General features: G+C 36.7%; 1 protein-coding gene across 8 annotated transcripts in view; it reads right to left on the bottom strand.

Annotated features, from left to right (window-relative positions):
• The window catches only part of SMYD3 (SET and MYND domain containing 3), a 397555-nt gene that overhangs the window by 44712 nt on the left and 335226 nt on the right, over positions 1–17617 (bottom strand). For all 8 annotated transcript variants that reach the window (XM_032102627.1, XM_032102629.1, XM_032102628.1 and 5 more), the window contains 2 exons: positions 5544–5631; positions 2104–2278 (listed from right to left, as the gene is read on the bottom strand). In XM_032102627.1, the coding sequence (XP_031958518.1) occupies positions 2104–2278; positions 5544–5631 (263 nt within the window). The remainder of the gene's footprint in view (positions 1–2103; positions 2279–5543; positions 5632–17617) is intronic.

Raw genomic sequence — 17617 nt, 5'->3', positions numbered from 1 at the left:
CACATTACCCGAAATTAAAACCGGTTCTGACCAAATCTCCAGAGCCTTTAAAGTTGTAACAATGATTTCCTATTTATATGGACTGCACGAATTCTCAGGTGATTCCCTGTGGAGATCTGTATGAATACTTTTTCCAGAGCTGAGGAAAGGAAAATAGGTAGCTATAATGGAACTGCAGGAGCAGCCAAGCAGTAGATTGATTCAACAGGAGAAATTCAATGTATCCCAAAGGATTTCCTAGGATTTTCTCTCCTGCTGCTTAGGGCACAATTTGGTGTAATGAGAAACTGAAGATTCTGTTTCAGGTGTGTCAAAGCTTGTAGTGATGACTTGAAGGTATAAAGAAAAAGAAAAAACTGAAAATCTCTCTTAAATAATGCTTTTGGGTGAGGAGAGAATAAGAACAAGCTCTACAAGGTGCAAAAAAAGTCAAATATCTCATGTAAATAATTATTACCTTAAGAGATACTAACTGGATGCACAGTCGAATCCTTTCCTTCCTCTCCAAACTGCTGCATTAAACAGCTTGAAAACTATGGTACACTTCAGCAAGCAAAACAGAGAAAGCTTTATTAAATTATCTGGTAAAATTGCACTTGGTCTCACTATAATCTCTGCTCTCAGAAATGTCTGCAGAAAAAAATGCTCCATTTTCAGTTGTGAATAACTGAGTTAACAAGTTATAAAAAAACCAAGCCAACCCAAAACAAGTGAGGTTTGGGTTTTTTACTTAATAAGGGAATATTTAAACAGGCAGACTACTCTGTTCATCTGAAGTGTGCCACAAGGTAGAACACTGGCAGGAAGCATGTACTGCTGCAGTACTACATAAGCCCTGTTTAAAAGGTTAAGTGGGACATGCACAACATGAATTTCACCCTGAAGAAATGTGAAAATTTGTAGGCACTCATGTCCTCCTCTATGAAAAGGAATAGTCATTATGAACACAGAGCTACTTCACAGCTGTGATGTACCATAGCCTATGCAGGTTTTATCAACAATCACTTTTTAGTGAAAGCTCTGAAACACTATGTTCTTCAAGTGAAGCCCTGAGTTTTATTCAGAAGCAGGCTGCCATGTGGAATTTCCTCAGGTGAAATGCTGAATGCTGATGGCATCTCCATTTGATTAGGGAAAATATGTAACATCTGAAATGTTCATATTCACAGCAGAGCATATTGTTCAGCTCTAGCACACCCCTCACACTTCTCAACATCACATGTTGCACTGAAACATCACGTGGTGCACCAAGAGAAGAAATAGATGCTCTAAGAAATACCTCACCAAGAATGAATATTCATGTGTGAATGGCATTATCTCTGGACACTCAGCACAGGCTTACACTTAGTTACAAACAATGGAACTATTCAGAACCCAAAGATGTGAGTCTTAAAGCTTTTAGAGAAGCAGAAGCACCTGCCCTTTCTCTACTGGATGACCAAAGTCGCATTACAGCCCCAGGTTCCAATCAATTTCAAGCCTTACCACATGATGTATGATCTCCTAGACTATCTTTCCGTATCAACAAATGACCATCATACTCAGAAACTCTCCCAGCACATAGCACAGGAGAAAGTATTGACCAGGTGAGAAGAGAAGCAAGTACTTCACCACCTTGACCTCTTCCTAAAATAAGGACCAGGAGCTTTTTAATTTCCAGTTGAAATTGCATTTTGCAAGATTTTTTTATTCTTTCTGTAAACTCTATGTATAGAGTATATGGAGAATATACATTATTTCAACCAGCTACCTGTCCCTCACTTTCACCCTATCTCAGCATAAAACACTGATACCCTCATGTCAATGGAGCCTGAAAGTCGGCTTCTGACCAGGGATGTGGCAGCATCTGAACATGTGAAAAAGCAAGGAGATAACAACCAGCTTTTATTATTATAGTTCCTGTTATCCTTTTATTTGCTTTCAGCCTGACTGTGAAAGCAGAATGAGAGTTCTGCCTCATTCATTAACCTAGAAATCAATGCAAGATATACACAAGAAATAAAAACAGTAAGAAGCATCAAGATGAAGCGCAGTCTTCGCTTTTAATGAGACAGCCAGCTCTCCCCCATCTCTGGAAGCAGCTGAACCAATTACGCCCCTTACCTGTATGGTTCCAGAGTCCTGCTGCCATAATACAATGCTTCTTCCCAAGATTCAAGGTTAATACAGGCATCCATGACACAGTCAAGCATTTTCAGCTGATAGATATTTGTATCTGGTAGATGACCCTCATTGCTGCTCAAGAGATTCTGGCATCTCGCCAGAACATGCTTCCATTCTGTTATTGGCCTTAGTTAAAGAAATATATTTAATCAAACAAAAATACAACTTCTAAATGCTATTTAGCAAGGAGTAAGAGCTACAAAGCATTAAAACAGAAAAGTTGCCATCTTTCCAGACTCTGCTACAATTCTTGAAAATACTTAAATAGAGAAGTGGTAGTTTAGGTAACTGTGCTTCATTTATATGTAGCAAAACAATTTCTAAATAAGGCAGTATTTTAGCAATAAATGGCAAAAGAAAGAGGACAAATTACAAGGATATTTTAATACATAACAGAAATTCATATAATTTTTATTTAAGTACTGAAACATTATTTACTTAAGATACTACAGTTCTTAAAGCCAGGGGCAAGAGTCCATGGAAATGTGTCTTTAAAAAAGCCCCAGCACTAAAAAAAGATATAATGACTCATTCTTTTAAGTTGTTCAAAATTTTGTTTAGAATTCTCATGAAATTAGAACCTTTTCTTAAAATTAATTCATTTTCTTTCTCCTTGAAACAGTCATAAAGAGCACTGTGATTTTTTTTCATGTACAGCTGCATGTTTCATGCATGAGAAAGAAAAGCATCACAGTTTTGATGTCTAACTGTAATTCAGGACTAATGATCTTGGCAGTAAAGGAGATTTTCACCTTCAATGCTACAAGAAGATTTTTTTTGTGAGTTTGGAATGGAGGAAGGATAACCTTGCTTTCACTTTTTTTAGATATTACTTAGCACACATCACTTTTCTCATTACATTCTACACTGATTTGACTTCTCTGTGGACCAGATTCTTCCCTCTCTGACCACACCTAATCTGAACCCCAATATTTGCATTTTTCAAATGAGTATTACCACCTGTGATTGTACCCCTGGGAGTCCCAGAATGCAAGCAGTCTAAACACCAAAAAGATACCACTCACATAAGTAAGAAAAAATGAAATAAAGAAAAAATTAGACTTACAGTAAGAGAAGTAATAACATTGATTGTATTATAGCCCTTTCCACACAATCAGCTCAAGGAAGCCCAGCAGTTAGTTATCTTCACTAATTACTCCAAGTACTATTCACACTAATCCAGCAATGAATTTAAAGTGTACAATGACAAACCTGTGATGAAGTAATTAGTCCATCTTGAACATGGGAATATTTACATACTTAAATTTAAGAATGTGACCACCGTGGGCCAGGATTTATAGCATGGCTGTTACAAGGCTAAACTAATTATTTGTGAATTGCTCTCATGCCCTTGGATTGAAAGAGCCATATAAGGGAAGGAATGTGTTATTATAAAATTGCACCTTAACCTTTATATCTTTGGCAAACATCCATGTATTCTTTACAACTGATTAAGGACAGAAAAACAGAAGAATGAGGGATGTTATTTCCACTTGATACAATTTTTGTAGAAAGTACAAACCACTGACTTTCTTGAAAGATTACCATTTTAGCTGATGCACAGTATGTCTGCTTTTACTTCTCATTATTCTGCTTTGTTCACTCACTATCATCTAATAGCAGATGTGCTATAAAACAAAACTTGTTTGGACCAAATTTGCAGGTATATAAAACTGCAAACTAGAAAACCTGCCATCAGCTGCAAAAGTACCAAAGAGCTGCTTGTCCTGCATCTGCCCAGGAGTAGAGGAGGACTGCCTCAAGCAGACCTAACAGTGGATTTAGCACTACAACACTGCATCAGTTACAATCAGTAGGTCAGACTGTGAGAGTCACCAACTTTCTCTACTGTAGAAACTGTTGGGTTAATTTGTTAAAAAAAATTATATATGCAGGAACTAATAACTGTGTGCCTCAGTCTGCCAGGAAGGTTTTCTACTCATTATTGGCAAGTGGAAAAAAGTCAAGTTCCCTCTTCAAGTACTGCACTCACCACCACATGTCAGTTAGCTCTGGTATTGTGGTGCAGTAAATGTGGAAGTAAAGATGACACATTTCAAATAGCCCATGACTGAGAACAGAAGCTGAACAGAAAACAATAGATTTTTCCAACCAGTCCTGATATATTATATTACCATGCATTTGATTAATTTTTAATTATCAGTTAAATCAGTAATCTTAATTAAAGACACTTGCAAAATACATTAATGCAATTTTTCCTGCAATTAAATACAGGAGCATTAAATAGGACCAGTATTCTGACTGCATAGTTTCAGTATGAGAACTATTGCAACTTCAGGTTGCATATCTATAATTTAACATGCAGGTTGAATCATGGGCCCTGAAGATCTATTTCAGTACTGTCTGTTTCAATCCAGTGACTACAGAGGAACTTAAAACAGACTAGAAACTATGTGAAATTAAAGCAAGGTGAGATGAGTGTTTCCCCTTTGTTAAAAAATTAATCTCTCTGGATTAGAAAGAAACAAACTCAGTGTAATGGGTTGGGTTTTTTGTTACTGTGTAAATTGTGATCACTTGTTTCCAGCCTGGAATATAATTATGCAAACTTGTTTTTCATGCTGCCGAAAAGGAGTACTGGAAGATTAAATTCTTTCCAGCTTGAGAGAAAACCCATGTTTCTCAAAAAGGCAAGGCATCTTGCCACAATGGGCCAAATTCCCAGTCAGGGAAATTCCACCAAACAGACCAAGATAAGAAAGAGCTCAACAAACCCATACTATTCTAGTAAAAATCTCCACTGCTCTTCTGTTCGTCTTTTCTTGGTTGCTGCTGTTCACTAATTTCTTTAATTGGACTGAATATCTACATGACAGCCATTAGACTCCAGTTCTGTTTATTAGTGCAAGATAATTTCATTCAATTTGCTTAATTACCAATTATTATTATATATTATTAAATCTTATTTTAATGATGCTATAATGTCTGCTGTGAACCTGACTGTGATTATTTCCTTGTTATTGTCATTGATGTGCAAAGAATGAGAACCTGTAAATGTTCACACTGAGAGTAACAGAACAAAGAATTTAACAACATTCCAGACTAAGCTTTCTTTCATTTAGAAGTGGATTTATATGAAATGGTGGGCTGTGATAGCACAAATATAAAGCAGAGCCAAAATATCCCTTTACGTGCTTGGTAGTTACTATTCCTGCCATGAAGCAGTTCCATTCCAAGTAATCAGAGACTCTATTATTAATACAATTAAGAATATTACACATTTTAAACATCGAATGAATTAAAAAACATTACAATAAAAAGAATGCAAATGTAAGGAAATTAATCTCAAGAGAAACTGTGTACTAAGGGGCTCTTTTCACAACTGAATGACAGACTGTAGCCTGTCACTGAAAGGATACCTTCTTTCGATTTTGGATATCTCACTTCATTTACAGCATCTTTGACTGCTTTCCAGGCATGGTCTTCACCGGCCAATTTCTCAGCATCCTGGTTAATGGAAACAAATGCATTTAATGAGAAAAACAGTAAAATGAGAATATGAAGTAATGATGAAAAATAGGGTAAAAGGATTTCACTGTTAAAACCTACCTGTGGAGACTGTATTGCTATTTTTTGTAAACACAAAAAAAAACATTTCACCTGGAATTCATACTCACTCTGTCTTCATAAGTAAATGAGATGATATAAAGAAAAATGAATGCAAAGTTGGAAACATTAAACACTCAAATCAGATATTAAGTTTGCAACAAGGACTATGATCAAACAGAAAAAAAGAAATAATAGCATGTGATTTTTACTATCAAAATGCATTGAGGAGATCAAATTCTTTCAGAGATCTGCTCCCTAAGACTTCTCTTAAGCACACTGTAGGAAGGATTTAGCAAATAATTTTGATTAACTGCATGGTGATTATAGAGACAAACAGTGGGAGTCTACACTCATCCATTACAGTTATAAACGTAAGGTTAGAGGAGAAGTCTACAACTCAGAAAAAAGCTGAACTTTCATTTTATAACTCCTTACTATTTCTTCCCTATTCCATCAGATTCTACAAACAGCTACATTTTCCCATCGCTTTGTCATAAAGAAAGCAAAAAATGATTAATGGCTACAGCAGTAAAGAGAAAGTTTCCTATTTCAACTCTCTAGCAGTGACTAACTGAACCTTAGGCAAACCACTTGGAACAAATTTATTAAAGCATCTACAGACACAGTTAAGCATCTTGAGGGATTTCCAAAAGCATCTAGTTCTTCAATTTCCATTGCTATAGCACTTAAATACCTTTAAAAATCTGGCCTGTATTACACTGCAGTTCATTACCTCTCTCCCCTTATAAAAGGCCCTACTACTTTGCAGAAGAGGTTTTTTAAGTGCAAAGTCTTGCAGGAGTGTTTTAAATACAGTTCTAAAAAGATCAGCCTTCAGCAGGGGTAGAGGCCTGCAGAGGAACAGAGAAAGTATGTTAAAATCTAACCAAGCACTTTGTAACCAACAGGTGCTCACCAGGAATCACAGAAGTACCTCCACTGAAAAGCCCATAATCTGTAAATGCCTGGAATTGCACCATTTTCTTATTCCACTGCAGCACATTTGCCATAAATTCAGAAATATTTACAGTAAGAATCAGCACTCAGTTTCACATTTAATTTGCAGTTTTGTCTTTCCATCTGCTTCATGAAGCAGCAGACCTCTGTGGATTCCTGGGATGATTAAATCAAGATTAAATCAAGGTTGTTCTCAGCTGCCCTACCCCTCTGTAGGGCCTTACAAGGAGGGAGGCCTGACCCCACTGCATTTTGAACATGAACTTCCCTTACAATCAGTTCTCTGATCAAAATGATCACCTGGAAATAATTTTGTGCAGAGATGAATTTGCCACCAAAAGGCACAAGGTGAATGTTAGGACAAACCCGCTCATATCACAGAAATTTTATCAGCACACTGAACCTGCCCAGCCCTCTTCCAGCTTTGCAGTAGATAGATACTGAATGTCTTAGTGCCAACGTAACCTCTACTGATTTTTATGGGACTACATCTACTCCTGAACACAGCCGGTTAACCTACAACAATCTTTCTAAAATGCCTTTGTGGACCAAGTGCTGCTCATTGACTGACCTAAAAAATAAATCCAGCCTATAAGATATTAATAATGATGTGAAATTTTCCATTTAAGGAGCTACCAAACCAGAAAAATTGTTTTAAGTTATCTTTTCTCACTGGCCCAAGTATCATTCAGAGTGTTTCTCTAACATGCTGTAAGCCTAGCAACCAAAACCTCAAAAACATGGGAATTGAGAGAGATTTACAAGTGAAAGAAGGAAAACAACTAAGCAGCAAGGCCAAAGACTGATGCATCATTAGGGCTCAATTTGCACACAGCAAGACTGATGGATGAATGACTAAAGTGTTCACTCTGATGGGATTAATCTTTTGCTGTCTAGTGAGGCTTTTTGATTTGCTTACTGTTGTCTTCTAGCGTTTCATTAACAACACAAAGCAGGGCAAGGTTGGGGTTTCCAGCCTTCACACTAGTGCACAGGGTTAAGTCAATGCTGGCTTCAGATCCAGGTAGAGAATGGAGAGTGTCTGTTGGACCAATAATCTCCCAGCTCTCTCTGGGTTCATGGTCTTTATCCCTTTTGTATGAGAGTTTAGGATGGAGGGAGCTGGGCAGGATGCCTGGCTCTGGGAAGCATTTAAGTCACAGGTTTCAATGAGATGTTTTCTGTGTTCCCAAGATGAGGAATTTTAGGGATTGGCTGATGCAAGAACAAGCAAAGACATGGCTAGCTTGGCATTTTACACTTCTACTGTTCTTCATCAGATTTCCACACATGAAACAAGTTGTGTCCTTTACTAAACGCTCTAGTTCAAGGCATGGAAGCTGCTTCCAAACAGGCAGCCAAGCAGGGGCTGCAAAATAATCAGGAGAGGTTGCCACTGGGAACACTGCCTTCTAGCCTAATAACCTTTTTCCAAGTAAGCTGTTTCTCTCCTTTGGAAAACACCTTGAAAGTCATGGCCAAGTGGTACTATTAAGCCAGCTAAAAATACAAAGCCGCCTTAGAGTTGGAATTATGAAAATAATTGACATGATTAAAAGTTACACTGAATGGTTCAATTCAATCTAGGAGCATGGCATCAATCTAACAGCTACAGGAGATACAGCTTTCCACTGTAACAGGAGTAACACCCTTTCAAAGCATCTTTTTTCAGAACATGTTCCCAGTCAAACCTCCAGGTGTGCAGCGCTGCCAGCAATAGACAGGCCTTTTTCATTTATAGAAAAGAACACCAGCTGAAGAAAAAGAAGAGGCTTTGGAAAAAAAAGGAAAAGCTAGCAACTTCTGCCTAATTATTTTCCTTATTTCTAACACTGACATTACCACAAGAGTTTGTTTCTCAGAACAACAAAATATTTTTGTCTTGGTCCAAAAAATAATCAGACCAGATAATCTAGTCACAAGAAGGCATGACAACTTTATGATGGTTGAAACTGGCATGCTTTACAATTCAGCTTTTGCAGATAGAGGTGTGCTGCAGAAAACAGAGTAGAAGTGTTGAAGGCTCTTGGGGAAAGCAGAAAAGACAGAAAAGACACCTGCACCACACACTTTTCTATGACAAGAACACAACTTTGCAATACTCTTAAGACAGGTACAAGCCATTGGAGGCAGAAGTGTCACTAGATGTGCTAGCTGAACTGACAATCTAGGGAACAAGGAAAGACAAAATTGATCGCATGACTTATTTTGAGCAATTATTCCAGATGGGAGAGGGTTCTAGTACCTGCTTTCTCCTTATTCCAAGCATGTGCAGGGAGAAATTGTTCATTAAAAATGAGTTGAGATGCAATAACATTTCAATTCCAATTCTCTTTCCTTCCAATACTATGGCAGGTGCTGCTATAACACTCTTGATAAAACAGACTTGGAGATTCATCATTTTTACACTGGAGCTTTCTGAAAATCTTTGTGGACTACCTATCCCTTGGACTACTTATCCCTGACTGATCAGATCTGTGCTTCTAAACCTCTAGATGAAAATTTCCAGTAATATTCAGTTCTTCTTCTAAAACAAGCTATGAGCTAAACTTGTCACACCTGAAACCTCTCAGCTTCACATCATCTTGAATTTGGTTGCAATTTAGACAAAATTCTACCCTTGAAATCTATTTGCCTCTTCAAAGTGTGCAAATGCAAAATATTCTATAAAGCAAAATTTTCCTGCTATAAAGAATTACCTTTCTTTCCCTAAATTTCACTATTTTGAAATTTTGCTCTATAAAGGATTCAATAACAAGATTACTTTTTAAAAATACTTTCTTGAACATCTTCTATAGCTTGAACATTTCTATAGCTTCTAGATCAGAACATTAGTTTGGTTTTTTTTCTTTCCGAATACTTTCGGCTTTTATGTCCAGTGATTCTTCAGACTTTTAAATTTGTAGATGCTCATTGCAACCTATGTTTCAGGAGAAACATGGAGAGCCAACATGATCAGCTGTGCCCAGTGCATCCTGTAAATGTTCATAAAAATCATTTGTCAAACACAATATAGCACTAAATGTCAATATTTGCTTTAAATATTACAGTCTTGGCTCTATTTCGGTGACACTTGTAAAAATTAAGTTATAACCACTCATAACAAAGCATTAACAAAAGAGAGAGAGATAAGAAAACTGGAGGGTATCTGATGAGGACTGTAATTTGTTTGAAGATTGGTCAAATATAAAATGATCTGCAGTTCTGGCTTTAAGTGATAGGAAGTTTTATTGTAAAAGCATAATCTCCTGAAACAATACAGACATTGGACACCACAGAAATAAGCATTTGAAAATAATCACCTGTTCCATTCTCTAGTATCTCTTTCTAAGAATCCATTCTCTCCCTATCTCTTCTGCTATTTGAGTGTCCTGAACACATTCCATCCTTAATGGAACTCTCCTTAGAAAGGAGTGTAATCTTCAAAGTACAGAAGAATGCTTCTCCTTCCTTCCTGTTCCTTCACACCACGCCTCTTCCCCTGGTTAGTCTTCTGTTTTTTATACTTCCTGTTCTTTGTCATCCCAGTATTTAAAATCCTGACATCTAAAAGATTCCCACATGGACAGCATGTCCTCTGAGAGAAGATATTTCTCTTAACAAAGCAAGCACATGCTAACCAGTAAACACCATTGCCCTCTCCCCAAAAGTCTCCCACAGCCCCAACACTGCTCATCTGTTATGCACTGTACCTCCAAAACTCTCCTGAACATTGGAAAGATTGATTAAGGACTAGTTCTCCTTTCATGTTTACCTTGCAGTATAGAAATAAGACATGGATTTTCTGTTCTCTCTACAAAACTCATCTTTCTCCTTCTCAGAGATGGAGGTAGAGAAACAAGACCAACACTGTCCACAGAGAGGAAACCATGAAGCCCTCCTCACTTCCCTTCAGAGAAGGGAGAGAGAAACTCCAAATGGCGAGTAACCCCTATACTTTTTCTCCTTCCCAGCACTCCTCCTATTTGAAGTATGTCCAAGGGCATCTTCATTATATGCCTATTTTCAGTATTCAGGTATCCAGTCCCACAAAGGCAGAAATAAGCAAAGCTTTGTAGGAGGTATCGGGCTTCCGGCCTACCCTGAGACAGGCGAAAAATAAGGACTAAAGTTTTCCCTGACCAGTATCTTCTCTTCTAAATACACAAATGGATTAAAAGAGTGCAATGTAACCACCAGCAAATGTCAGTTTTTCAAAGGGTAAAAACCTATAAACCATAGTTCAAACAGAAATTAGGGGTCTAATATGAAATATTATTGGGTATGATATTTTTGAAAGACAGGAAAATCACAATAATAATAATAACACTTTCTTTTGAACACAAAATTTATTACATCATAATAATAATCCTGTGTGATAGCAGCAGATAAATCTGTTCTCTCTCTTTTGTGGAAGCTTTAACTTTTAAGCTTTCTGAACTGTATTATTTTAACATTTTAAAAGCTGCACCTAAACATTTCATAGAAATTGCTATCCATTGCTTATGATTTTCTTAATTTTTAAAAATTTCTAAAAATTTAAGCAACTACAGATGTGCATCTGAACAGAACAGAGGAGCTCAGACACATTTAAATTAGGGCATGACATTTTAGAACAGATCTCTGATACACTGTGCTTTGAAAGCATAAATAATGATTTTCTATTTCTGATTCTATTTGAAAGTGCAGGAGCTACCGAATGTATGTTTCCAGTAAACTCAGTAACCCATTGTTTTATGCCGGACAGCACAGAAAAGCATTAAATGAGTAAAGACATTGCAGATCTTCTGAAGTTTCCCTTTCAGAAAGGTGAAGAAAAGTGTCAGTGAGAAAATGTGATATGCAAGCTGTGATATTGCAGCTGTACTAAATTTCTGACAGGAGTGCTTCAGAGCAAAGATGGCACGAGGGCCTGCCGGGCAATCACAGGTGCAGGCAGCTACAGACACAGCAAAAGAAAGCACACTTGAGTGCTTTCCCAAAATATCTGAGGTCATCTTCTATGAAACATTTTCTGGATAAAGTTTAAACTCAGAATCAAAGAATTTTCATCTCTTATTGTGAAGGCTGTGGTTTACAGAAGCCTACAGCTTCAGCTGAAGATTCACTCACCTTCAGTCTTGTCAATGTATTTCATTAAGAACTACAAGAATGTGAAATTATCAGTGCACACAGCCCTGTCATGATTCAAGATTTACATGTGATTTCTGAAGTTTTAAAAGCTCCCTTGCCCTGCTCCATGAAAAATAATGCCAGGTCCACAGATGCCAGTTTAGCTATCCTTTGCAACCCACATAAGGTTGTCCTCTCCAGAAGCCTTGTGTTTTCTGTCACACAGCTCTGAACAGGGTGGATGGGCCACATGCCAATTCCAAAGGTACTCTATTTGCAGACAAAAACAACTCTGTGTTCCCTGTAAGGCTTTTGCGAGGGGTTGAACTTTAAGTTCTGAACAAATTGAATTTGTACTTTTTATTTTTGAATTCTCAGAGTAAAATAAGTCACATTGGAGCTGGATGCCATATTGAATCTGTGCAGTACATTGCTCAGTATTAGGCAGGCTGCATTCCCTCCCACAATCAATACCAGCTCTTCATGGAATACTGACTCCAGTGTCTGGAAGTGCATAAGAACTGCACAGGCTAGTAACACTCTAAATCATATAGATATTGGAAAATTTAGGAGTTCTTCTCACCATTCATGTTTAAGTGCTCTATTTAGGCATTGAAATCAAGATGAAGGTTTCCCCAGACCCTGCATACAAGTAGTGCTAAAAGACTAGCACCTTCACAGGGCAGTATGAATAACCTTTGCTTAACATTATCCAACTTAGTTACAACATTACTGTATTTACTCAGAAATTTAAAAGTGACATCAAAACCAGCTGGGGGAGATTTATTAAACTTAGATGCTTTTAATAAAGAGAAAATTAAGATCAGCAAGTCTATTTTAAGAAGTCAGTTTAATTTAATAACATTAAATGGAACTAAGATAAATCCATCTGAGATTTAATTAAGACAAACTATAAGGTAAGAGGAGCAAACAGACAAACAATTCTTAATCTCTACAGCTACAAGTCTGATATCTGCCAGGTTGATAATTCTGCACAGCAGAAAATAGTAATTGCATTTTTGTCAGTCATACTCCATTCTTCTTCACTGTAATCCCATTTCAGCTATTAATTTCTGTGATTTTTTTAGACACATTTTTAAACAGCCTTTTCAAAGATCTCTGTACTTTGTATGATACACAGGCAATCTCATAAATGTTTTTTATAGTGAAGAAAATTGACATCATTCTTTCTACTGACTCCCCTGTTATATGGATTCAAGGGTCACATTAGCCTTCTTTGCCAGAGGAGAACACAATGTTTTCCATTGCTGTTCAGACACCCATGCTGAGATTTATTTGATCAAATGTAGATATTTGGGCCACCCTTCTATATGACAAAAATACACCCTCAGGATGCAATTTGTATTACCCTAAAGCAGGTGAATAACAGTCAAAGTGTGTTCATTCTTCTCCATTTTATCCATAAAGAAAGTCTAGAGCAACTAGCTCAGATGATGACATTTATCCTGTAGCTGTCTGAGATTTGGTGAAATAAATCGTAGCTATAGATCCCCCTTTCAGATGTAGAGCCTGTGCTCCACCCTTGCAGTGGCGGTGCATTATATTTCAATAGGTCTAATTTACCTGTAATTCCAGTTACGCTGTATTATTTACCTGTTCTCATAAATGTTTATTATTCTCTCAGTCTTTGTCATCCATTAATTTTCCTGGCAATGCTTCTGCAACTACTTCTACTCCATTCATGAAAATGCTGTGTACTGTAAAAACAGGGTTATTATGGACACACTTTGGAATGATTTGGTAAGCATTATATATAACTGATTATTATGGTGACTTAATATTTGCGTTGTCAGAACAATCTTTAGAGTGTATACTTACTTAGAGTGTGCATATATATAAATTCCTGTAGTAAGAGAAATACACCAAAAAAAGCTCAAAGTTTTCATTAGTCTCAAACATCAGAGCCCTATGGCACTTCTTTAATACCAATAATGCTCACAAACCTACTGTTGTTATTAGAGCTTTTCTGTTTTACATCCATTCTTTGTGATAAAAATCTCAACAAATAATATTACAGACAGGATTTTCTCTCTGAAAAAGCAGTATAAAAGGATGCTAGGCTACTTTGCAAGAAAGCAAGATAGTATCTAAAGACAGATCTGTCAAAATAGAATCAATACACAGGGCTAAGCAGGTAAACTACATCATAGCATCTTGCTACCTGGAGACTCCTCAAATGCGAGGCACATGTATTTAATGCATTCTGAAGTCGTTTCAGTTAGTGTTAGTCATTCTGGTTGCTGAACAAAAAATTTCCCATATTTATTTTTAAACTAGGTCCCTTGCATACTACTAGTCTTTTTGGAGTCATAATTGCCCACATAATTGTCACACACAGCTCAGGCCCCTGGGGATGACTGACACTTTGCAGGCCCAAGATCTCAATGCCTACTCCCAGTCAGGATGATTGGAGTTGTATGAGCAACAGGACAGAGCTTTGTGTCTGTAACGGCACTGCCTTTATAAACCTCCCTGTGTCAGGAGCTTAGGGCTCACTGCACAATTCCTATCCAAGCTGCATAGGTTACAGGCGGAAATAAAAATTGATTGGACAGTGGGAAGAGCAATAAATAAAAGTTCACTATTTATCAAGTCATAAAAGCCAGAAGTGAGGAAAAACAAAGAAAATTACTTACAGTTTAGCATGAATGAAATAGAGCCTTATGCCAGATCACCCAAAAATTCCTGTCACGTTTTTAATGCCATTGTAATTTCCATCATCAGTACGAAAATAAACCCTGTGTGTAGTTCATTTACCTGAGCAAGGATACTGAGAGCCTAATCCCTAGCAACAGTGAAACTGGTATTTCACAGGCTGTCTTAGACATTATACATTTGTTAAGGCAATCTCTAGATCTCTCTTACCACACAAACTGACAGCTATAAGGCAAATCTTCTTTATTCCTTAATTCTGCAACCTGTGGAGATATAGAGTGCCACTGAGTGCATTTAGTGGCTCAGAAGAGATCTGTAGGTCCAAAATCCTCAGAATTTTCAGTTATTCACAATGTATAATCCAATCCACATTCATCAGTTCATTGAAAAATGTACTTAAGTTCAAAAGTATATATAAACCCCATTAAAGTTAATATCTATGCAAATGACTAAATACTTCACTAAGTGTAGTTACTTGCGTATTGAAGTTCAATTTATGCTTCAGTGATCTGAAGAACTTGTGCCCATTGAATTATAGGCTCTCACTGAAGACATACTGACATTATCAAAACAATTTAATATCTTAATGCATGATATATCTCATGATAAAATTGTAGCTATAGTAATTCTGTTTTTTTAATGTGTACTGCAACATAAAAAAATAGTATCTACTTCAGCATACGCTTTCTGAATGAATGGGTGTGAAATACAGGAAGTTGATTAGAAAAGAACATGCAACATGATTAAGATCATATATAATTGATCAACCTACTCTACACCTTAAAATATTTGCTGGATCTCAAAAGTTAAAGTGGCAATTCCTAGAGCACTGATAAAAACTGGTTGCCTAACTCACTAGTATGTTTCTTGAATATTTAGCATCAATACTCAAATCCACGCTCTTGAGTCTCCAAGGTTTTTAAAGTCATGAATAAAAGAGGTTGAATTCATTTTTTACAACTGCAGCTCCTTAAGAGAGTACAATACCTGGAGTTTCCTCTTTTAGAATTTTGCCAACACATTTGACTGCCAACTAGATGAATATTAGTTTAATATAATCAAAGAACAGGTTTGCATATACTTTAAAAGGTGCTGTATAGTATTTTAGTAATTTCAAGAACTTATTTGGAGAATTACTATTGACTATCTCCTAACTAACATGAATTTAAACCAGTAAAGGTTCTTCCAGGGTCTAAGGGAAGCAGCTAGAAACACTCCATAAGGCAAATGAGTGCTTGAAACAGTTTCCAATACCTTTCTAGTACTCTGTTGTTCTGATTCAATAATACAAACATTTTAGTCATTTTCAGAAAAAATAGGAAAGAGAGTGAAAAGGACATTCTCTAAAATGTCATAATGTCATGGAAACTATTAAAAGACCCTTGACTATTTCTCAGGGCTTTTGTTTACTGTTTGGATTGCTACCATGCAGCTGGTGCCTGTTGGCTGCCAGTGCTAGAAGTCCTTACATGCCTCAGCACTCAATGGTGATGGGCCAAGGTGACTCAAAGCAAGGAGAGGTAGCCTACATCACAAAATGAGTACTGAAAATTAGACATCTTGAATTACCTCAAAGCAACTGTTTACGGAATCTGAGGCAACAACATAATATGGTGATGCATAATCTACACTGGATTTCCAATTTTCCAAACCAGTTCACAGTACCAGTAAACTATTTGTCTATGTTCTGATAAGTACTCTCCTTTGAGTACTTCATTATTGCTTGAAAACAGACAAACTGTTCTAAAATATTTTTCCCAGACAGAAGAATGAGTGCTGCCCTTCCAAAAAGCTACCTCAACCCTTTATTTTAACATTTCTTTTGCAGGTCAGGGGAGAAACTGTTCACTTCATATAGACCCCCCACCTTCATTAACCAAATACAGTGTAGTAGTAACAGAACTTCACAGTATCTTTATCCACTATACAAAATGCCTATAGATTCAAAGTAATAATACAGTATACTGTATTATTAGACAGTAGCTGGAATCACACCTAAAGCTCTCCAAGCTCAGAAGTATTTCTTTTGTGCGTGGGAATGATGCAAGTTTAACGTAAAGTTATACACTAGAAATACTTTGAGAGCAAAAATTTTGTTGTCTAGATATTGTCAAAGGAAGTGCAGGAGCTTTAGTTTATATCCAACACTAAGACAAAGATTCATACCATAATCAATATGATGCAGCAACATATTTTTCTTAATGATGGTGTTCAGATAAATCTTGGGCAGAATTGTGATATGCTGTTTGACTACAGTCCCCAATTCAAATCACTGCTTATGGTATAATCAACAGCTTTCATACAGTTCACTGAGCAATCCCATGGAAAGCAGCAGGACATCCCGCAGTGGGTCAAAAAAATTACACAATCCTCTGCTGTAATTCTTGCAGCTGGAATACATACAGCCTTTTAAAGCCTGCTGTCTTTTACACACAAAAAAGTTTCTCTCTATGTCTTAGAATAGAGCTCAGAAATACAAAATTTATAACTACAGCTTTAGTTATTGCATTGTTGTGAGATTAATTAAATTAATGGCAAGAACCTGATATGGCACATTGCTTATCATAGCAATATTTCAAGCCAAAGCATTTAGTCTGCAGTTTTACACTCTCAAACCCTTATAGGCTTCCTTGTTATTCAAATGAGCTCATTCTTCCTTTAATACACCTCAGAGGATATTAGTTAAGGACTGGAACTGATTTAGGCACTGAAGAGAGTGATTCTGTCTTTCTCCACCTACAGTGCTTCCTACAAATTCAGCCAGGATCTTAAACTTTGAGTTATTACACTGTCAAAAAGCAATTAGAATGAAGTCATGATACCTGATGCCACAGGGTCCTAAATCAGTCACTCAATCTCTGAAAAATAAAATTTGGCTTGCAAAAAGTGTCTAAAAGTTTAGAGGTAGCTGGCAGGAAAGCCATCTCTTAATTTAAATAAGCCTAGAGTGAAAGATGCACGTCCACAATGTGATATGGGAAATAGCAAATGTGAGTCTTTCTAGTAAGTTTCATACTAAGATATACTAAAGAATAACTCATCTTTTAATGTTTAATCTTTAATTATCTTAATTATATTAATTATCTTAAATAATCTTTAATCTTTAAATGTTACTTATATAATGGGCATTTCAGTACCTAGTTTATGGAGGGAGATATGA

Source organism: Corvus moneduloides, chromosome 3 (assembly GCF_009650955.1).
Source record: "Corvus moneduloides isolate bCorMon1 chromosome 3, bCorMon1.pri, whole genome shotgun sequence".
NCBI classification, from domain to species: domain Eukaryota; kingdom Metazoa; phylum Chordata; class Aves; order Passeriformes; family Corvidae; genus Corvus; species Corvus moneduloides.
The sequence above is the reverse complement of the archived record's forward strand: the minus strand, read 5'-3'. Positions and strand labels throughout refer to the sequence as shown.